We start from the raw sequence: 23,903 nt of genomic DNA, 5'->3' as shown, positions 1-23,903 counted from the left end.
ATGCTGGGGGTGCTACAGCACTCCCTGGCTTGAAGTGGCTTCCATTATATACAGGGTTTACAGTTTGGCTCAGTGACTCTCAGCACCCCACTATAAAAGTTGTTCCAGAACCCCTGCAGCTTATTCCCAAGTAATTCCCAGGAAATCACAAGGCACTTTTCATAAGGGCACTGCAGTTCCTGCCTTAGAGGCATGGTGAGGCAGGGAAGCAGGTTTTAGGAGGAGACGTTACAGGAAGTGAGCTATTGAGTGTTTGTAGGTGTGGCTGAGTATGCTTGTGGCTGGAAAGGTGAATTTTGTGAGGTAAATGATGCATCTTCTGACTAATGGCTACTAGGTCATCCCCGTGTTCCAGCTGCAGTGACAGGGTAGTAGAAATAGGTGAGGGTATCCTCTATTGCCTGTATATAGTATTTGCAAGTTATTGTAGTTCATATACAACACTGGCCTATCAAGGGCAGGAATCAGAGAGCATGCCACCATCAGCAGTTTCATGCAAATTACATAAATGTACATGTTAACTATTGCAGTTTAGGAGAGGGAATCCTATATATTTTTTAAGCAAAACTATCATTTTTATCACACTGCTCCTCTGAAAAGCTCTTTGAGTCCAGTTTGTGTTTCAGTGGAAATAGGGACATAGCTTCTGTCTCCAGGGCTGGTACAACCATTTAGGTGACCTAGGAGGTCGCCTAGGGCGCTGGGATTTGGAGGGCGCCATTTTCTTTGGCAGCGACTGCAGCGGCCAGATCTTCGGCCACCCCGGTCGCCGCCAGCATTTAGGCGGATGGAGCTGGGGCAGGGGTAAGTAAGTAAGCAAGTAAGGGGGGGTCGGCACGCAGGGGAACTCCCCACCTCAGCTCACCCCTGCCCCGCCTCCTCCCCGAGCATGCCATGGCTGCTTCACTTCTCCTGCCTCCCAGGCTTGTGGCACCTGAGGCGGGAGAAGTGAAGCAGCCACGGCGTGGGGGTGGGTTGCTGCTGCAAGGGCAGACACCTCAGGGTGGAGGGAGTGGAGGGAGGGTGCCTCAGAGTGCGGGGGGGTGCAAGGTGGAAGTTTCGCCTAGGGCGCGAAACCTCCTTGCACCGGCCCTGTCTGTCTCCCCAAATGTCCCTCTTTATAGCATAGATGTACATAAAGCAGTCCAAGTGTCTATTTTCCACTTGATGCATATAGGATAACTCTCATTTTATTCTGATGTCTGTTGTTTAGCTATCATGTTGATAAAATAAGTGCCTTGGAAATATCTAAAATGGACAAATACAGGTATACAACAAAATGACCAAGCTAGTCACATAACATAGACTGTTGCATGTAAAGCATGAAGGTACAGGTCCTTCCTTCTTGAATGCTTCAAGTTACCCTTGTTTGTAAGGAAGTGTTATTTAATACAACTGGAAGAGGAGCTAGAAATGTGGTGTAGGAACTACACTAGCAAATTAAGTACAGATTTGTATTGTTCATACTATTACATGGTCTTGTTCATGACACTCTGATTAGGCTGTCAGGATGTGACGAATTACCTCTGAGCCAGAGCCGTGGTCTACACTACAAACTTTGTTGGTATTACTATATAGCTCAGAGGTGTGGAAAATTAACACCCCTGAGTGACACAGTTATACTGACCTAACTCCCAGTGTAAACAGTGTTATGTCGATGGGAGGTCTTCTCCCATCAACATATCTACTGCCTCTCAAGGAGGTGGAGAATACCTATGCTCATGGGAGAAGCTGTCCTGTTGGCATAGGTAGCATATTCACTATATGTTGCAGCTATGCCGCTGTAGCCCTGTAAGTGTAGACAAGCTGTGAGATTCTTAAACCTGTGTTATCTGTTGAGCCTGAGCCGTCTTAAATCTGATGAATCATCCCTCAGTTACCTCTCAGCCTAAATCTGCTTAAGCCTCAGAGTTATCCTAGAGCCAGAGAGTGTGATGAGTCATTAGAGGCAATTACCTGCAGCTCTTGTGATAGACCCTTCCCCATTCAACCAGGGTTCACCCAGTCCCCCCTCAGGGCAGGTGATCCCAAGGGAAACAGTCTCTTTAGGCTACTCAAATGTGACTACTTGGCAGAGTAGATAAAAATCAATGATTTTTTTAAAAAAATTAAAAAATCAATTTTTTTAAATTTAAATCAGATTTTTTGATCAAATGCTTTTCAAGCAAAAAAACCTATCTAAAGATATTTTTATTAAGATACATTATAGCTCAAAGATATCTCATTATGGAATAGGGATTATAAATTCTAATTCTATAGTATGAGACAATATATTAATGTAATGCTTAAGAAAAGTTTTGTAAATGAGCTCCAATAGTTCATGGATTAAGGACCCAATTTTATGGGGTTTCAGGGGCTTCTGTATAGATTATTTAGGTTAATCTTTATGTCTACCCAATAGGATTCAGTGCTCAGTCTAGAAGCTACCATCAGAGATACTTAGTTTTGCAGTTCTCAAACTGTGGATTTGTGTCTCCAGAGATAACATGCTTGTTAACAGCAAAAATGTTTTTTAATACATAAATAAATAATATATAGAGGTGAGAAATAACAGACCTCAACCCTATTGTCTCTCTGCAAATGGGTGTACCTTTCTCTAAAAGTGCAAAGTTTCTAAAAGTTCAATGACTAGAAGATTATTGGGGATAGAATAGATCTGGACAAGGAGACGAAGTCTGGAGATAAATGTGAGAAGGAAGGGACAGGCAGTAGAAACAAAAGTGAAACTGTTTGAGCAGCATATTCCAGAAGTCTTGAGGTCTTTCTGAGTGTAGCCTTCATTGATTTGAGATCTATCATACCATTCTCTCACTTGAAGGGAAAACCTATAATGGCAGCAGGCCGTAAAAGAGACCCAGTTTGGGAATATTTTAATGAAGTCCCTCTACCTGTGGATAAGACAGGCATGCGTGCAAAATGCAAACAGTGCAACAAAGAAATGCAAGGCCTGGTTACTCGAATGAAACAACATCATGGGAAGTGTTCCTTCTCAGGAGGAAGCTGCATTGAAGATGATGAAAGGAACATGTCTGAACATGCAGGATCTTCAGGTTGGTAAACTTTTTTATTTCATACTTCTTCCTTAAGGACTGCTTGTCTTCCTTCTGGACTATTCTTGAATTCTCATGTTTGAGCAAAAAATGTAGTTGTTACTCTATGGAGCTACCATTTTAGATGCAGTTGTGATAAAAGATAAATAGCTGAAATAGGCAGATCTTCCTTTTATAATTTCACCTTTAAAGTAGTACTGAGTGTCAGTGAATGCAATAAGTAATACTAAATGAGCAGTATGGTAATAATAATTAAAAAACTGCATTGACTTATTTTGTTTAGGAGAATCCATCCTCAACATACAGGATTCTGAAGACTATCCACCTTCAAGATCATCGTCATTTTCTATCATTTCAGAGTTATCTGCCAATGATAGTGTTTCAGTCACATCATGTATGTCACATAGCCACAGTATATCACCTGTAGCAAAAAGAAAAAAAAATCTCCATCATCCAGAAACAACCATAGATGCGTTTGTGATAAGAACCAGCAGATTACAAAAAGGGATAATTGATGAAAAAATTGCCCCATTTGTTTATGCAACACACTCTCCTTTCCGTATGATTGAGAACCTACACTTCATTAACATGGTTCAGTCATTAAGACCAGGATACAGTCCACCCAACAGAGCAGATGTTGCAGGCAAATTTCTGGATAAAGTATATGAAAGAGAAATTGAGCAATGAGCAAAAGGTCTAGAGGGTGAAATTGTTAACCTGAGTCTTGATGAGTGGAGCAATGTCCACAATGATCTTGTTGTATGTGCTTGTGTAATAACATAAGAAGGGAATGTCTTCCTTACAGAAACAATTGATACATCAGGAAATGCACACACAGCAGAATACTTACAATAAGTAGCAGTAAAAGCTGTAACGAACTGTGAAAAAAAATTCAAATGTCTAGTATGCAGCTTGGTCACAGACAATGCTGCAAATGTATCCAAGATTAGAAGAAATTTAGAAGAGAGTGAAGAGAGTCCCAAGCTAATAACATACAGTTGCAGTGCTCGTTTGATGCATCTCCTAGCCAAAGACTTCAGTGTTCCAGAAATAAAGGCTAATGTTGCTGAAATTTCAAAATACTTCCGTAACAACCACTTTGCAGCAGCTGCTCTGAAAAAAGTGGGATGAACTAAGCTAACTCTCCTGTAAGATGTGCGATGCAACTCAGTAGTGGACTGTTTTGAGCAGCATATCAAGAACTGGCCTAATCTGATGACAGTTTGTGAACAAAATCGTGAAAAAAATAGATGGCACTGTCACAAACAAAGTTCTCCACATTGGGCATAAGAGAAATGTTGAACTAAGTACTCTGAAACCTATTTCTATAGCCTTGAACAAAATGCAGGGAAATAGCTGTTTTATTGCTGACACTGTTGAAATTTGGAGGGAACTGAATGAGATCTTAAAAAGAAAAATATGCAATGACAGAGTTAAATTACAAGCATTAAAAAAACAAATGGGACAAGCAATATCTCCAGCTCATTTTCTTGCAAATATTCTCAATACTTGGTATCAGGATCAAACCTTAACTGCTGAAGGAGAGGAGCTGGCTATGACATGGACATCCAGCAGTCATCCCTCCATAATGCCAACTATATTAAACTTCAGAGCTAAGGGTCAACCATTCAAGAAATATGTGTTTGCTGATGATGTTTTAAAGAACATCACGCCAGTGGACTGGTGGAAATCATTTAAGCACTTGGATTCAGAGACTGTTAAAGTGATAATCTCACTTTTAACAGCAGTAGCTTCTTCTGCCAGTGTAGAAAGATATTTTCTTCCTTTGGAGTACTTCATTCCAAATTGAGAAATCATTTGGGACCTGAAAAAGCAGGAAAGCCTGTTTTTCTTTTCCAGATTATGAACAAAAAGAAAAATGAAGATGATGACTGAGTTAGCTGCAGAAGCCAATATTTTAAGTTTCTCATGTTGACCTGGCTGACATAGTCAATTTAATTTTTTTTTTTAAATTTCATTTAACTATTTTAGTTAAAAACAATTTTAACGAAAACAAACCTTATTTTAAAAAACTTGAATGTTTAACTAAATTCAAAAAATTATATACTTGTTTTGTTAAAATGCTATATGTTTGCTGTTGAAGAAAAAAATCCAGAATACATAACATTATTGTTTTAGTTAAATAAAACAATTTAAATGTCTGCCTGGTGATGTTCTCCTCTTAATACAGCATGGCAAGAAAATCTTCCAAATATTAATGATTAACCTGTTGAACTGGAGATAGTTCACCTCCCAATGACTTCATAAATATCTGCTTCAATTACCTTTGGTAAATGAAATAACAGAACAATCATTCATTTTCTGATATAGCTGTAAAACTAATCTGAAAATAAATCACTTAAAAATGTATAGTGTGTACCTTCTAAAAATGAAACCTACATCTATCTCTGAGTTGTGAAGAATATGTATTAAGGTTATAACAACCAACAAGAATGCACTTTTATGTAGAAATCCATGATTAAATTAAGTCTTCCTGACTAGTGATTTAAATCGTGATTTAAATCAAATCCACGCTGCTACTTGGCTGGGAGTGCTCATATTGCCTACCAATTTTGACAGACTGCTCCGGCTCACCATTGCTGATGCTTCAGCCTGCTCTTACTCTTTAGCCTGTTTCTTTTCCCATGCTATCCAGCCTGTTCCAGCTTATATCTGTTCCTGCCTCAGCTGGCTGCCTGGCAGTTCTGACACAGGTCCCTCTCTAGCTGGAGACTGCAAGAAATTTGCAAAGAGGTTACTATAAAGCTATACAGTCCAATTATATTTCCCATAGAAAAACAAGTTTTCTCTACCAAATACCTCTCAAACAAATAAACAAACAGATAAATCCTCTCTACTGTAGTGGTTTAGCTACCTTTGTCACTGTGCTTCTCATGTCTTGAGCTTGGGAAAAGAACAAGTATTTGACAGGTCTGTGGTTCCTTTCACCCCCGCTAATCACTAAGCCCTTAGCTTCCTTCCCAAGTACAGTACTTTCCTTTTAATTTGGGGATGGTTATCAAGTTTTCCCTGTTATTCCTCTGACCTGAAGAAAATAAAATATTTTAAAGACCAGATCTCTGAGGTGGCTTTTTCTTTTTCTTTTTTTTTTAATTTAGCACTCATTCAGAGGACTAGTTTCAGAGCATTCTAATCAGAACTCATGCTCCCTCCATGAGGTCCACTCCTGTTATTGAACTACTCAAAATTACAGACAGCAGCCACCCATAGAAGCCAGTGATCCTCTAGCTGGACTCCTTCACTTGCCATAGAAGATAAGACATTTTAGGTGATAAGAGGAAGAAAAAATTACGCTTAGAGGGGAAAAAATGTCTGGAATTTATTCCTCTTGACTCTGGGGTTCTAATAAGCTGAACATCCACAATCAAAAGCAAAGGGCCCACTTGGTCTGCAATGGCCTGCTGCTTTGTTACATTCTACAATAAAAATTATCCAAGCTGAAACTAACACATAAGGTTTCAGCCCAGGGTTATATACGTTTTCCTTGTAATGCTTAGGAAAACCAGTAATAAACTTAAGTGGGCTTTCTAGAGCCCTGCAGGAACCCTTTTGAAAACGGTCACCAAACTGAATGAAGAAGTAGGGAGATTTCTCTGGTACTGATGGATTTTAATCACTCTGGACAAAAATACTTATTCCTGAATCCTGGGCCCCATAAATATGCACTTTTTTGCCTTTGTAATGTTCATATTGTGCTATTACATGTTTTCAAACAAATTTCTGGGGGTGGTTAAGATGAGACATCTTGGGACCCACCTCCAAGGTTTTTTCTCCTGCCACCCCCCATTTCAAATGGCACTTGATAGAATGATACTTACTGAATACTGTGCTGCATTGTCAATGTGCTGGGGATGTATTTCAGGAATAATACACTTCTAGCAAAGGGGATAATATAAATTTAGGAAAGGGTCAATATAAATGTATTCACCAAGTGGCCAAACACAGTTTTCTTAAATTCTGGCAGGCTATTAGTTTAGTGATGAGTAGAATCCTTTTCAATATATATGGTAGGCCTGGTTCTGTGAATTGAAGTAAAAGGGAGCTGTTGGCACTCTACCACTTACAGGAAAGGGTTTCTTATGTCTTATTGACTTGAAGGTCAGAGTCATATCCTAATTTAATTAATCTGCATTTTCTTGGAGAAAATAGTTTACTTGGATGCTCTATTTTGAAACTAGAATTAATAAGAATTGCTTCAGTTGTTGTAAGCTGTGAACTGATTGGTTAGATATCCTAGCAAAAGAGAAAATTTGCATCTTAAAGAACTATGGTCTCATTGAAATTCTTCGCATGTATAATTACAGAAAACTGAATAAAAAAGAAAAGTTTTAACAGTAAGCAACTGGCAGGCACTGAGACATTTCAAGCATGTTAAAATCAGAAAGAAATGAAGCTTTAGTCTCCTCCTCCTGCATTACGTCTTTATTTGAACAAGTATCCTGTTACTGTTCGTTTCTTAAATGGTCTCCGTAGCTTATTTATGCCTGATCCAGATAAATTTTTAGCATATTTATTGTGGAGAGCTTGTCAGAATGGCTGGCAGCAAAGAGACCCTTAAGAAAAAATTGCAAGATGAAAATGAAATTGCAGAAAGCCACGAAACAAGGTAAAGTAACTTGAGAATTTATACTAACAAACAATATCTTTAGTTTACAAAATTTAAAACTAAGGACCTGATTCTGCTCCTGCTAAAGTCATTGAGAACCATATTCACTCAATGCTAACTTTACTATTTAATGCAGAATGACAAAAGTCCTTTGTTGAAACTAGAAAGCAAGAAAACTGTGTCAATGATTCTGAACTGACAATCTCCTTTGCTAATCCATAGACTGTTTGAATTTTATTGCTACTAGCATTATTCAGTTCAGACTATGTCCTATCCACAGTATCATAATTGTCAAAATTTTACCAATTCTGTTCTGGAAGTAACGTAGAATGTCCCTTTGTAGTGTGTGTTGTGCATTTATTTACAAAAATGGTCAGTTTGCACAGTCTCTGGCTTTTTTATTTTAACACCCTGTGTCCAGTGGCATAGTGTTCACTGCATAAGACAGTTTCTGTTAAATCCAGAAATGGGTGCAGCAGTGATTGGGGAAAGCAGTGATCTGAATACTGATGTGAAGATTTGTAGTTCTACAAAAACTCAAAACAGTTCTAAAACAAAAGAGAGTATAGAGTTGAAAAATGGCTTAAAAGTTACTTCAACCTCAGGGCAGCAGTCACTCTCAGCGTAATGTGATTTTTTTTCTCCTTTAGCATACATATATGTGAAGCGAGGCAAATAGTACTGTAGAACTGGCAGCCTGCTCAGGGTGAGCAACAGCCAATATCAATTAATTTCAGAATCTTGAAATTAATTGTCTTGATTTTTCCAATACATGAGAAAGCTTGGTTCCTGATAGACACCTTATTCTACACTCACACTAAGCACTGACAAATCATTATCAGCACCTTAAAACTTTGTTTAAATAAGATCCATTTGTATTTCCCTTTTAAGATTTATTTTTCTTCCCACCCCTTAAGTTCTTGTTTCTTTTCATCTAGAATACATGACAGCTAATATTTCTAGAGGCAGAAGTAGTGGTTCTCTCTATTTCACACTTGATATCGGAGTACCTTCTGTGGTAGCTTAATGTAACTTGTGTTTTTAAATTTGTACATAAGTGAGTAGGGTAGAATCCTGGTTCTGTTGAAGTCCGTGGAAGTTTTGGCATTGACTTAATAGGGACAGAATTTCACACCAATCTGCCATGGCAACAAGCACTTGATTAAATATAATTTGAAGGAAATTCAGGTTAGGAACCTATCAGTGGACTTAAATATTCCAAGCTGGCATTAGACGTATCACATGAGGGACTTAGTCTCAAGGGTGGATGAAATCACCATCCAGCCACAACATTCTCAATACGCTTCTTATTAGCCAGCCTGTTGATGCAATGCGTTTAATGTTTAACGTTAAATAAGATTTTAAAGACATTTTGCAAAAAGACTATCTTTACTACATTCAGAATATTTACTCATGTTCCATCAAGATGCAGAGGACTTGGGATTCAATAAATAAACTATAGGTTCAGGTCTATTACAAATGTACCAAATGAATGGCACAAAATCCAGGAAATATAACTCAGTGCATAAAAACATAAGAATGGCCATCCTGGGTGAGACCAGTGGTCTGGCTAGCCCAATATCCTGTCTTCAGTGCCAGATGCTTCAGAAAGAATGAACAGAACAGGTCAATTGTTGAGTGATCCATACCCTGTCATCAGGTGCCGACTTCTGGCAATGGAAAGCAACTCAGTACATTGCATTGTAAAAAACAAAACAAAACAAAAAACTTCCCCACAGTCAATAGCTTAGTCTAACAGTTCTAAAAATTCAATTATGATTCAGATAGTCAACTGCAGAAATTCATAGCTAACTGCTAGACAAAGGTATATAATTCTATGTGAAATTCCCAGATCAAAAATTTCAGTAAAATGGAAATAAGTTTGTATAATTAATTTGTTAAAAGAATCTTTATTAGAGCCCTGCACTGAAAATCTTCTGACTTTTTGACCATTTAATGAGGTTAAACCCAACTCCTAAGTTTCTGGAAATAGGAAATGCACAATTAAGACAGTCCAGAAAACCTTAACTGTGCACCTGTACCATTTTCATGTATCTTTGATTTGTATAATAGCAGCTGGGAATATTTTGAATCTCTCCTATTCCACTCTATGAGAAGTCCATATTTATTGGGGTAGATATATTACATTTCCTATACTTTTCTGGTTTGAATGTGGGCTTTTGGAAATATCCAGACTGTGACTGTGGATAACTTAAACTAGACCTTTCCCATCTTGCCTGTTCAGATGAATGAGCCCTGATTTTGGATTTTGTTCTGTATTCAGCAATGCAGTTAAGTTCACGTTTAACATAACAGTCAATGGGACATAAGTACATACTTAAATTGAAGTGTATGTTTAAATGCTTTGCTGCACTGGGGCCTCTGTGAGTGTCTACAAAGTGGATGGGGATATGGGTGAATATATGATTCTCTGAGAGTGTTATGATGTGTGACTAACAGGATGCAGTACTGCCAGCTCTTGTGATTTTTGTCACAACTCTAGCAATTTTGGGGTGATTTTTTCATGTGAAAAGATGAGGAAAGGTTGCTCATGAATTTTCACATATTCAAAATGGCTACCATCTCCCATTGCTGTCAATGGGGCTGAAGCCAGCAAGATTGCCACCATTCCCCTGAAGTTTATCAGCTTGTAGAAGTGAGGCTGCCCTCAATAAAGCTGTCTGTCACCTCTCGCTGTTTTCAATGAGATTGAAGCTATGCTTACAGGCAAAATGGCTGTCACTGTACAGTTTAGGGGGCTAGACGGGATATGGACTCTGAGGAGGCGCAGAGCCACTGAAAGGTAAATGAAGAGAATGAGGGGAAGGGATCAGTAGGGGGAGCAGGAGGCAGATTTAGGGGTTGTAGCAACATGATGCAGGGGGATGTGGGCCAGGAGGGAAGCTGAGAAGTTGTGGTGCAGAGAATGATGAAGTGAGAAATAGAGGGGATTGGATGCCAGCTCCCACAGCATGGGGGTGGAGGCGGGTAAGGGGAGTCCCCTCCGAGCAGCCAGGGGAAGGCAGCATTGCCAACTCTTGCAAATTGATCACAAGTAATGGGATTTTAGTGACTTTTAGTAGTCTGGCACCAAGATCACTGCCTGCAGTAGAACAGGAGCAGACAGACTGATCCATCTCTTGGATGGGAAAATTGCATATAAGAAAAGACAGCAAGGGAATCCTAAGAATTTACCTCAGGTTTATTAATTTTAGTTCACCAGTCTCTGTTTTATGACTTGTTACTATGATTTCATGGGGAAATTTGAAACTTAATTTAAGAGAAGATTGTGAAATGAGTGACATTTACTAGAAGTTTGTTGCATCCCACTAAAGACGGTGGACTATTCCAACTATTATTAGTCATTACCTCTTTTCCTGTCTGGTCAGAGCAGAAGGGAATAATTACTACTGTTACTCTTATTGTAATGAGGATCTTCTGGAATACATCTCTCTCTCTCTCTTTCTCCAGACTCTTTGGAAGTATGTGTAATAATTATTAGTAATTAATAATGGCATGCCTCCCAACAGTCCTGGGTTCCATGGGACTGTCCCACTTTGACCCACTAAACCCCATGTCCTAGTTGAAGTAGATCCTTTCCTGCATTCAGTGGCACCCACAGCTGTACATATGGTGCATATCATTGGCAGGGGCAGAGCTAGAGAGGGCAGTGGTTTCAGCTGCTCCTGGGCATGTTCAGCCCCCTTGGGCATGTTCAATGGTTGCAGGAAGCTCAGGGATGGGAAGTGACATTGCACCTGCGTGGGCTGGAAAGTGGAGTCTGAGTGTGGCATGGGCATGGTAAAAGAGGCACTGGAGCCAGGGGCTGCAGTGGACATGGGCCCACAGGGATTGACAGTGACCAAATCCTGCTTCTCTGTTGGAAAGGTTGGGAGGTATGTAATATAAGCACAAACCACACTGAAGACATTTTCTTAACATAGTGTTCATATTATTACTGTACTAATTATTTATTTTACTATTATTTTCTGTAAAGTCCATTACTGTAACTACTACAGACTTAAAATAAAGTGATGAAAACACCACAAATATGAATTCCACAACATTTTATTAGAACAACAGCCTCACCTTTCCTGTAAAAATGAAATTGGACTTTATATTTCCTCTGTCATCCACTAAACATAAGTGTAAAACTCTAGATGATAATTTATGTGCTCATGTGGCCAGGTAGATTTACTTTACCATCAAAGGTAATTTTGTTAATTTGGACCATTTTCAGGCTAATGCCTTCTTGTATCAAGGATAATATGTATTCAGAAAATATTATACATTCTCTTAAGGGCAAACTATACATTAACCTTTTGTGCTGATGAGTAATATTGATAACCTATTCATGGGCCTTCAATTGGATTGTCTTCTTCTTGAATCTTAATGTAGCTAAAACAGGAATGTCTTTCTTAATTTATATTTTGTCAAAAAATAAAAATAAGAGGTTTGTGACTTGTGTAAATATCCATATTATAGATTACTCATAAAATCTGTGCTTTTTGCAAATTATAGATAAAGACTTGTTCAGTCTTTGCATACTTTTACTCAACAGATGTCAGGGATATTGATACATAAGCAAAGAGATTTTCTTCACACTTGTCAATAGATATATACTAAAGGAGATGAATCAAGAGAAAAAGATGCTGATCTGTGACTTTTTATATTACCTTTGGACTTTGTGGGGGCAGTTTAACCCTCTCAAATTTTGTTTTCATTTTGGCAAAGGGGAGTTTTTCTTGGTCTTTGTTGATTTTCTGTTAAAAGGATATTGGTGACACTGGAGTTTCAAGGACTGGAGATAGTCATTTGAAATACTTGAGATAGATATGCTTCTGTGGTGGCGTTTATAAATAAACTGGCATAGTACTTTTGATCCGATCAAATCCATATACATGGGCTTGAGTTTGGGCAGCTAAATTATATACATAGCCATGTGTATGCTGGACACAGGGTTCTAGGCTGATATGCTCTCCAGAGCCAGAACTCTGATATTAAGGAAGATGAAAAAGTGCAGAATTTATGGAGGGAAAAAATACATTCTGTGACATGTTTTTTAGTCTGGAAACTGGACTGGAGTTACTTGAACAAGGATGGGGAAGAGAGAAAAAGTAGAATGAATTCTATCCAACTCAGCCTCATTGTACTCTCTACAAATGGCATACAGAAGTGGCTACTAGAAAGTTTCCAATGGACAGCTGGATTTCTGCTGTATAGGTCAGAAGGAAGCAAGCTAGTCTATTCCAAGATCATTCTAGGGTTGTCATACACTGTATCTGCTGAGTAAAGCCTTTTTTGACTAAAAAGCTTGATGTATTATTCTTACTTCTCCATGCTCTCATATAGTTTTTAATCATATGCTAAATTTGTCTGTTTACCAAACTAAAAGGAAAAGAGTCAACTGATTCTTGATTATATTTAGTCACTACAAAAGAGATTTTGGTCCTTTTCTTGCAAGTCAAGATAGCCATTTCCACTTCAGGAAAGGCTATTGTTGGCAGCAGGAGTGTAGATTTGGAGGGTATATAGAGGTATTGTCCCCCCCAACTATATACAATGATTTTTTTCTCTTTGCATATCTCTCTATCAGTGTTATAGAGGGTGGATAATTTATGAGTTTATCCTGAATAAGCTTTATACAGAGTAAAATGGATTTATTTGGGGTTTGGATCCCATTGGGAACTGGGCATCTGGGTGCTGGAGCTAGGTGACCTGCTGACCTGTTTTCATTTAAAGCCTACAGCTTTGGGGGCGTGGACCAGACCTGGGTCTATGTTGCAGCAGGCTAGCATGTCTGGTTCAACAAGGCAGGGTTCTGAAGTCCCAGGCTAGCAAGGAAAACGGGCTCAGGGGTAATCTCAGCACATCAGGTGACAGTTCCAAGGGGGTCTCTGTGACCGAACCCATCACAACATTATTTATGTCCACTGAGTTCACTCATGGGCACAAGTGGGTGCATTTGCAGCTTTCCACATCCTGAGAGTGTATTCTTTGGTACCATAACCCATTTTAGTGACGTGGAGTCACAGATTTCTGTATATCCAGTGATGAGACACAAATAAGGGGTTATACAACTTGGCAGCCTCAGGGTGATATTCTCATCTTGCATTAATGTAAAGCTAGGGTGACTCTGCTGTCTTGAGTGTTTAGAATTCTTACTGAAAACTTGTGGTCTTTAAACCACAGTCCTTGCAAGAGGGGCTAACATTACAACAGGAATTACCAAGAAGAATTCAAGATGATTTAGCCACATTTCCTCCTGGAATTGCACCTTGCACTACTTGTACCTTCATAAGGATGGGCACAATTGAACCCTTAATATTATCTAAAGATTCCAACATGTTTGCGTATTTATTTAATGTATCTAAGGGTTCAATCCTGCCTCAGTGGCAGTTGAGAATGTTTGGTGAATAGTTAATTCACCGAAAAATGCATTGTTACAGGGTGGAACTGGCCTTTTGACTCATCAGCGGCTTCCCAGTTGGGTTTCAAGGGATAGCATCTGAGCCATAAAAATGGGGAAAGACTGAGATAGTGGACGGTTCAGTCTGGAGAAGGGCAGGTCAGAGCTTCATGGGGGTGAGAGATTGGCAGGTGAGAGCCAGGAGACTATAGAAAGAAGCTGCAGGAGGCTCCTGGGGGAAAGCTGAAGGTAGAAGAGCAGCAGAGGGGTTTGCTGGCTGATCCCTCTTAACCAGAGGCTGGCCAACCAGGGCTGGAGATGACTGAAGTCCAGAGAGCAGCAGAGGAAGTTGCCTGCTGACTTCTAAGCTGGAGAGCCAAAGCTGAGGGCCAGAGAGGGCTGATGGCAGAGAGAACAGTGAAGGGATTTATCCACTGATGTCTGGAGAGCTGAAGGCCAGGGAGGGTGAGGGATGCTCCCCTGGTGAGGATGAGCTCCAGCAGAGAGGCTGTGGTGGTTCCTGCTGAGAAGAGCAGGGTTGCAATGCATCTGGAAGGGCTGAGGTGGCTGTCCTGGTCATAGATCCTGGAACTAAGGGTGCGAGGGGTGCTGCTGCACTCCCTGGCTTGAAGTTGTTCCATTATATACAGAGTTTACTATTTGGTTTAATGGCTTTCAGTATCCCGGCTATAAAAATTGTTTCAGCACTCGTGGTCCTGGTTGAAAGATAGGAGAGGACTGAAGAAGAGCCCACCTGTGGTGGAGGATGCTGGAGCATGCGAGATGCTTTGTCCAGGGCTCTCACAAGTGGGTGACTGTCCTTGGCACCATGGTCAGGGAGTGCCATGGTCCAGAGGCAAGATTGGGGTGGACCTCAGTTGCAAGGCTGTGGAAGGGAGCTTAGGGCAATGGGGCAAGGGAAGCAGTGAGGCCTGGGAGCAATAGAGAGTTGGGGAGCCTGAGAAGGCAGTGGGGGTGAGGGGGGGATGGGTGGAGAGCCCACAGAGCTTAATTTGTTCCAGGGCTTGCCAGGGCTAAGCCCTGGCACCTCTAGGCTTGGCAGTTAGCCCCAGCACCTCTGGGCTTGCCGTGTCAGTTACACATCACTCAATGGCCAGAGGAACTTCTCGAGCCTCGGCGCCTCTTGCATTACAAATTAAGCACTGGGATCCAGGGAGGCATCTTGGGCCAGGGGGGATGGGTGGGGAGCAGGGATGATGTGTGGGATGGGTGAGGGGACCAGGGGAGGCAGCAGGTCCAGGGACAATCTGTGTGGGACTGGAGGAGGCAGCAGGGGTTGAAGGCAATGGGGGGATGGATGGAGAGGATGAGTGGGGAGCCTAGGGAGTCAACAGGGGCAGGGTGGGTGGGGAATCTGGGGAGGTAGTGGGGGTTAGGAGCTATGGGGGTGGGCTGGGTGAGGACTCTAGGGAGGCAGAGGGGGCTGATGCACCAAAATGCAAGTTCACCCAGGATGCCATTTTCTCTGAAGCCAGCCCTGGCTTTGTCAATAGTGTAAAGATTGTGGGATTTTAAGGATTGCATAAACTGGGTGTGAGAAATGGACTATGTGTGGGACTTTTAGTAATAAACTAGTCCCAAAGAGGGGAAGTATTGAGGCAAGAGAGCTATTGTGGAGTTACTGGGGACTCTGAAGAAAAGGAAACTAAGGCAGTCCCTTGTTCTGCCACAAGAGGGCACTTCAGGCAGGCCTGCCTTATTACATGCATTTTGGGGGGCATTGAAACTTATCTGCATTTTGGGTCAAATTTGGCAAATATTTTTGGCTGAAAAAAACTGGGAAGAAAAATTTCAGAAATGTCAAAAGTTTTTTTTCCAGCATTTTTCTAAATGAACTGCTTTGACAATGTTGATTCAAATCAATATTTAGAATATTTTGTTTGACCCAAATTAGTATTTTTGGGTTTTTTTGTTTCTACAAAAATATTTTTTTAAATCCAGTTTTGGTTTGAAACTAACTAAAATATTTATTCTTTTACATTTTTCTGTTCGACCACCGAACCAAAAAATCAATTATTTGCTCAGCCCTATCTGGTGGGAGGCACTACAGACCTTGCAGGTTTGGCCCCAGATATTCTATCTGAATCTATTGGACTGTGAATAGTGGAATGTACATAGACAATAAATGTTGGGGAACATACGTACTAGGAGCTTAACTGATGTCAAATGATATTTTCTTAACAATTGATCTTTTGCTGTATTAGGACACATCGGCCAGGGAAATTGGGTTCATGGGAGAATCTTTTTCATATATTCTAGTATTGGTCTCTTAAATCATTTTGGTTTCTTAACAATTTGAGAGACTTAATATTTCAAATTGTCCTCAAGAAAAGAAAGCAGTGGGATAGGAAAGCCATGTTTGATCAAAAAGTTCTGTAGTGGATAAAAATGGCATATTTTCTAATTTAGTTTCATTCATTACTAGGCAAGTTATACGCACATGTTCACTCATGCCCACTGAAGGCAACAAGAATGCACGTATGAAGAAACTATTTGCATAAGTAGAAGTTTGCAGGATCCAATCCTAAATTACTAAAGACAAACAACTAGACATTGCACAATAATTCAGGTACGATAAGGGAGTGCAGTGATTAGTGCAGAGGAGGTACACCTACTGTTAACAGTATATAGCAATCAGTAGTCAAAAGCTTACTGCCTTTAGGAAAGCAGATTGTAGGGTGAAACAGAAAATGAGCTAGCAGCAAGTGCTGCTGAGTAAATGAAAGAGCTGCTGCACTGTGGAACCTGATGTGAGCAAAACACAAGCAAATCTTTCCGAGTGGAGAAACAGCTGTCCCCCAGGAGGAGCAAACGGAATCACTTCTAGAAGAAACATGTGAGTGATAGAAGAAATTTGTGAACTGGGAGACTGAGACACCCCACACTAGCAGCTCGCACATTCCATCTTAACCCATCTTCAGGGTAATGTAATTTAATACAAAACAAACAACAAAAAAATCCCCACACTAGTGCAAGGATAAAGTTTCTCTAGTTAGAACTCAGCAGTTAGGAAATGCAAATGTTATGGTTGACCATGTAGCCTCAACTCTGCTTGTTTCATACACAGTGGGGACTATTAAAATGAGATATTATAATATCTCTTTCTCCAATAACATATGTATGCAATATATCAACTTAGTACAGCTAAGTAAAACAGGATCAATGCCTTCTGAACTGTGGGCAGTGTGCAGACATCGGGAGGTGTGAGTGGAGAAGCTATGCTGGGGAGGGAAGTCTCTATATCACCTAAATGCTGAGGATGTGAGGCACTCCATGCTGGGTCCAAATCAGCATTCTATGACCCAAGATAAGAACCACTTGATCAATGTATGGCTCAGAATACTAATGGTTTGGGGGGGTAGATTAAATCCCCAAACTCCTGCAGAGTTCTCATACAAAATCTATTTACTTGATCTTTGTGTGAAGGGTGGTGAATTTGACCAGTAGTGACCAGTATTGTGTTGGGGTGTATATATAAGGAGTTACAATTAAATATCATGAAACTTTAGGTAACTACGACACTGTCTGTTTTACAGTAACATAACGTTTAATACAATTAGATATTTAGCACCTGTAAACACACATACATTCTTGACAGTTTATAGAAAGTTGCATTCATGGTTATTTAATTTGTAACATTAGACGTATAGGGCCAAATCTTCAGCTGGTATAAATTGGTATAGCTCTTGCAAAGTTATATAAATATGAGGATATGGAAAGAGAACAGGAATGGTGGCGGGCTACAAGGTTAAAATGCAATACTCAACATGCAAACCAAGGTGCTTAGCAACCCACTCCTTTTTGAGGTGTTGCAATAACTGGCACGCAGCAGCAATGCTCTTTTGAATTCAGGATTGGGTTTCTCTACGCTGCCTCACCAGTTCAGTACTTTTTATCTTGTGCTTATTATGCACAGATATTGGAAACTGCAGTACACAAGAATAAGTCAAAATCAGAAATCAGGTTGAACTTAGAAATGTACAATTATTTATAATATGTTTGCTCAAATTAAAACTCAAAAGAATTCTCTAGAACATTCTGCTATGCATTTTTTTTAAAGATGGAATCTCTATAAAACCTCATATCTAAATGAATGTGTCAAAATCTATCTGTGATTAGTGTCTTAGATTTATGTGCATAGATATGTTTTGGTTTTGATCCCTATGCACTATAGAACTTTTCTATAAGGGGAATGTTAGAAGAGAATATATGACCTGACTGCTTTAGAAATCTGTTTTATTTTGATTGGGAGAAAAGAGAATTACTTAGAAATCAAAAACACAGGATAGGAAAGAAATCCAGAATCTATGGGAACCAAGGGCCTGAACCAAAGCCCTTTTAAATCAATGGGAGTCTTCACTTCATTAGTGACTTCAATTGGCTTGTAATCAGACCCTTAGTACTGGTATTTTAGTAGTAGAAACTAATCCTGACCATCTGATGCATATAATTCAGACAACCAACATTATCATACAGTAGGACTGATGGAGTGATTTGGAACTTCATCAGACTCATTCAAGTGCTGTTCTATTCTGAAGTGACTCTAAAAACAGTATTGCAAGGTTTTACATATGCCAACTGAGTCCACCAAATGTGCTCAATTTATGAGGTGTGGTTTTTTTTAAATCACCTTTTTGAAAATTGCTAGCCCTCTAAACTCATGCTGCATACTTTCCTTCTTGCATATCATCATCAGTACCAAAGGTTCTAAAGGACTGTTTGAGCTATCAGTTACACTTATGCAATCCATTGTCCTCCCTGGGTTTGCACAAGTGTAACTAACTAATTAGAACTTTGTTAATTATTCTGTGGGTTAGGCACAAGAAAGAAGGGAATCCAGCTCATTCTCTCTATAGGCTTGTCTTTACTGAAGAGTTAACTCAAGTTATCTCTTTTTGAGCTAGGTCAGGTGAGAGCAGCCATGCTGCAATAACACTTGAGCAACAGACTGGTTGTGTTAACAACCGACAAGTGCCACTCAATCTTTAGCCTAAACCCTACCATGGACCAGCCAGCTCAAGGTAAAAGTGCCAGCACATGCAGATTAAGGGTTTTTGTGTGTGGACAGGACTTGAGTAAGGAGCAACACTTGAGTTAACTCTATAATGAAGACAAGCCCTTAATAATGTTAGGCATGGTTAAAAGAAGTAACAGCAGTAACAATGTCTCTATTCTAAAGTCAGCAACTATGACATTGAAAACACACCAGATGTTTTTGAATAGGAGAATGCCATTTTTACAACTGCATTTTTCAGAATAGAAAAACATTCAAATTAGGACTATCCAAAAAGGGAGAACAACTGGGTTAAGTTCATTGAGCTACTTAACTTAGCACCACTCTGTCCTTTAGATGCATGTAGCTCCTCACAAAGACAAGGGAGGTTTGCATGCTGAGGTAACGGAGGAGCAGGTCCAAGGATCTGGACAATAGTTGTTGATTGACGCTTCTAGTATAATAAGAATCATCTAGAGAAAATACTGTAAATCTGGACAGTGTCTTGTATTAAACAGGCAGGAACAAAAAGTGACCTGCCCCAAAAAAGGGCTTCCCACACTTAAGATCCCTGAGAAAGATGGATGTTATGAGTCTTAAATAGAATTGAAACAGAAGTTGAAATGAGGCATTTGAATAGGTACAAAATATTAGTTTGCCACAAAGTTAAGCAGAAAGTCATTGTTTAGCACCTACATCCCGAAGCTCTTGGAACAAGGTAGGTGTTTAATTACTTAGGGGTCCACAGATGAGACAATGATTTGGGTATCCAAATTCTATAGCTGAAATCTGCAGTGCTACCTAGCATCTGTGGTTCCAGCCCCCCAGAAGCTATTGACATTCTAATATCTATTGCTTTGACATTCATCTTAGGTTCCGGAAAAGACTTCTACTTGCTGGAATTGTGAATGTTCGAAATATCATTTTGAACATATTGCAGCCGAAAGGAATAAATATACTAAGAAGGTAATTTACAAAGAGGATCATTTTTCATATTTGGTTTGGAGGTCTGGAGTAAACTACAAGATGTACAGACCTAGGAGCTACATTACAACCTCTCCTCTATTTCTAATGAACACCTGATTCTTGATTCTTAATCTAATTTCCTTTTAGCCTGGTATTTATGTTATTACCTTTTTACTAAAACTTAGTTTTCGTTTGTTTAAATTTTGTTTCTTGATGTAAAATAAATATGGTTTAAAAGATCTTAGTATTCAAAATATATTTAAATATAAAAGAAATGTTATTGAGCAACATTTTAAAACTTAAAATATTTTGTTAAAATGTGCCAACAAAAGAACTATATCAGCAATATATTTTAGATGTTTTGAAATTATAGTAATATACATATTTTAAAAATAGTTTATTCCTTATTCTTAGTTTTTAAATACATATGTTTAAATTGCTACAGTCATCTTCCTGGTCCATCACTCTGTTTATGTAACTAGAGTTGGCTGGAAAAATTCTGACAAAATATTTTTTGTTGGGATATGCCAATTCATTGAAACAAAAATATTTTGTGAAGACAGTTCTATTTTGACAGAGTTCCCACAGAACCCAGACATGGTTCTGATGGAAAACCTGCCTAGTTTCCTGCCAGCCCAGCACCTTGTCAACTTGGGCTTCTAGGGTCTTAGACTTTGAAGCAGCCCACCATGCAACTGCAGAGCAGGGGTTCCATTTCTTTTTGGGAAGAATTTTGAAACTTTTGGTTCTTCTTCGAGTGGTTGTTCATGTCCATTCAAAGTAGGTGCGCGCACGCCGTGTGCACGCCAGCCGGAAGATTTTCCCTAGCAGCGTCCGTACGGTCCACCCGGGTGCCCCCTGGAGTGGCGCCACCGCGGCGCCCTATAAAGGGGCCCGCCAACCCTCCACCCCCTCAGTTCCTTCTTATCGCCGGTGACGGCTAGCTGGAACATCTCTTGCATAGCAAGTCGGCAGTGTCCTATCCTTACCGTTTAGTGTATAAAGTTGTATTATAGTTAGGTGATTAGTTCTCTGTATATAGTTCTTAGTAGTTGGGGAGTTCCCCCCCCCCGAGTTTTCGTTGCCCACTGGGGAATGCCCGGGTCCCCCGGGTACAAACTTTGCAAGGATTGTGGGAAATTCATGCCCAAGAGTGACCCGCACTCTGCGTGTTTAAGGTGCCTCAGAGAGAGCCACCAAAAGGACCCGTGCTCTATCTGTAGAGGCTTCCGCCCACGAACTCTTAAGGACAGTGCTCAAAGACTTAGAGTCCTCCTGATGGAGGTGGCCCTGCAGCCACCCTTGGACCCGGAGCCGGCTGAGGCGGTGCCCAGCACGTCTTCTTCGGTGCGGAGCGCCCCGGCACCGGCATCAGGACTTAGGGCCCAGCCCAAGTTGTCAAAGACCCGGCACCGGACGGAGTTGGGTCATAGGAAGTCGGCCTCAGTGTGGCACCGCTCGCCTTCGCCAGTGCCCACCAAGAGGAGGAAGCCAGTGAGGGATAGGTCACCCCACCAGGATCCGAGGCTGACACCGTCCGCGACCGCAAGCGGACAGGCTGGGCTACAGCCCTCAGCGGTTCCATCGACTCCCGCACCGCAGAGAGGGCGGTCGAGTCCGGACCAGCCTAATTCCCTGGACCTCAGCGGAGACCTACGCCCCCCTTCAACCCCGGAGGCGTTCGAGGTGGCCTCAGGTCTGATGGGACTCTCGGCGCTGGTCTCTCCGCACCACAGGGAGTTGCCTACGGTGGTCCGCCCCCTGGTGCAGTCTAGGGGCAAACCAGCCATGTCGCCTCCCTCCCCGCACCGCGCCACGAGGACGGCACCGGACAAGGCGAGAGGCCTGCTGCCACCTCCGCACCGCTCTCCATCGGCACCAGGTGCCGCTCCCCCCAGGTCGTCATACTCAGAGACCTCAGACTCAGAGGCAGACTCCTATCGCTCCAGCCGGACGCAGAGCAGGAGATCGGGGTCAGGGGCGAGCCACCACCGTTACCCACAGTGGCAGCAACAATGGCAGCCGCCATCACAGTGGCTGTTTTGGACTCCCTGGGCCTACCACCAGTCAGTAGGCCAGGCATTTGGCCCGCGATCAAGATCAGCATCGGTGGCCCTGGCGCAGCTGCCTCCTCCTCCACATGCCGAGCAGGGGTGTGCCATTTTCAAGCTCAGCACCCCCTAGCAGGGCAGCGGCACCGGAAGCAGCTTCAGGTCCGGCTCCGCAGGGACCGCATGCTACGCCAAGCCGCTCACTGGCGACCCCGGTACCGGTCGCGGTGCCACACTTAGACTCAGAACCGGCACCGCAACCACAGTACCGTGTGCCACAGGACCCTGAGGGACTGCATGCACTGCAGGAAGGGCCGCTCCAGATACTCTCCTCGTCGTCCTCCCCGGACGAAGCGGTCTCGGGCACGGCTGCGGCACCGGCCCTAGAGGACACTCGTATGCTCCAGCAATTGCTCTGCAGAGCGGCACAGAGCCTCGCGATCCAGGTGGAGGAAATCGAGGTGGACGCGGACCCTGTAGTGGACATCCTGGCTCCCTCAGGGCCATCCAGGGTGGGCCTCCCGCTGATAAAGTCTATAGCGGATACGTCCCGCACCCTATGGCAAATGCCAGCCTTATTGGCCCCTACTGCCAAGAGGTCTGAGCGGCGCTATTTCATCCCCTCGAAGGGGCACGAACACCTGTACACCCACCCCCCCCCGGACTCCCTGGTAGTGGATGTGGCCAACCAGCGGGAGCGTCAGGAGTTTCAGGGGTCAACGCCAAAGAGCAGGGACGCGAAAAGACTCGAGCTCTTTGGTAGAAAGGTGTACTCCACAGGGGGCCTACAACTCCGCATTGCCAACCAACAGGTGGTTGTAAGCCGATATGGTCACAACACGTGTTCAGCCATGTCGAAGTTTGCAGAGCTCCTTCCCCAGGACTCGAGGCCAGAGTTTTCGGCCCTAGTGGAGGAGGGCAAACTGATCTCTCGAGCCTCCCTCCAGGCCGCCTTAGATGCGGCAGACTCAGCCTCGCGCACCCTGGCCACGGGCCTGGTCATGCGGTGGGGAGCCTGGCTCCAGGTTTCGGGCCTGCCCTATGAGGTCCAGCAGACGATTCAAGACCTCCCCTTTGAGGGGCAGCTCCTGTTTTCGGAGAAAACGGACAAATGTCTGCACAGCTTAAAGGACTCGATGGCCACGCTCCGCTCGCTAGGCCTGCATACCCCTGCAACCCAGCGCAGACAGTTTAGGCCGCAGACGGCCCCCCGCCCGTACCAGCCACAGACTCGCCAGGAGCCGGGGCACAGGCGGGGCAGAAATGGCAGGAGGCGTCCCCAACGCCACCCTCCGGCCAGGCGTCAGGTCAATTGAGGCCATCATCAGGGCCTAGACCCCCTATTTGATGGTACGGTCGAGGGAGGACTACCAATCGAGACTCTGGATCCTTCCACCCCTACCTTTGGGTCACGTCTGTCCCCCTTCTACCATGCCTGGTCCCGCATCACGTCAGACAAATGGGTGCTCTGCACTGTAGAGAGGGGATATTCTATCCAGTTCTCCTCCCGTCTGCCCCACTAACCCCCTTCCCCGTCCCTCTTCAGGGACCCATCTCATGAGCATCTTCTAACTCAAGAAGTGCAGTCCCTCACGCAGGCAGGGGCGGTGGAGGAAGTTCCTCGGGAGCTCACGGGCAAAGGCTTCTACTCCCAATATTTCCTCATACTGAAGGCAAAAGGGGGCCTAAGGCCCATCCTAGACCTGCGGCGGCTGAACAAGTTTGTACGAAAACTCAAGTTCCGCATGGTCTCCCTGTCCTCGATCATTCCCTCCTTGGATCCAGG

At 42.4% G+C, this 23,903-nt stretch overlaps 1 protein-coding gene across 17 annotated transcripts in view; it reads left to right on the top strand.

Annotated features, from left to right (window-relative positions):
• ACSBG1 (acyl-CoA synthetase bubblegum family member 1) overlaps nt 1–23,903 on the top strand; it is a 107,730-nt gene that overhangs the window by 22,537 nt on the left and 61,290 nt on the right. For 4 of the 17 annotated variants that reach the window (XM_039491111.1, XM_039491116.1, XM_039491106.1 and 1 more), the window contains exon 3: nt 19,974–20,066. The exons of 10 other annotated variants lie outside the window; for them this stretch is intronic. Coding sequence is in view for 2 of the 7 variants with exons in the window: in XM_039491100.1 (XP_039347034.1) it covers nt 16,942–16,943; nt 19,974–20,066 (95 nt within the window). In the remaining 5 variants the exon portion in view is untranslated. Of the gene's footprint in view, nt 1–7,497; nt 7,678–16,778; nt 16,944–19,973; nt 20,067–23,903 lie in introns of those variants that run through there. 3 more of the 17 variants (XM_039491100.1, XM_039491101.1, XM_039491117.1) reach the window with 3 other exon arrangements.

The sequence above is a fragment of the Mauremys reevesii genome, linkage group 10 (genome assembly GCF_016161935.1).
Source record: "Mauremys reevesii isolate NIE-2019 linkage group 10, ASM1616193v1, whole genome shotgun sequence".
NCBI classification, from domain to species: Eukaryota; Metazoa; Chordata; order Testudines; family Geoemydidae; genus Mauremys; species Mauremys reevesii.
This window is presented reverse-complemented; position numbering and strand designations above follow the sequence as displayed.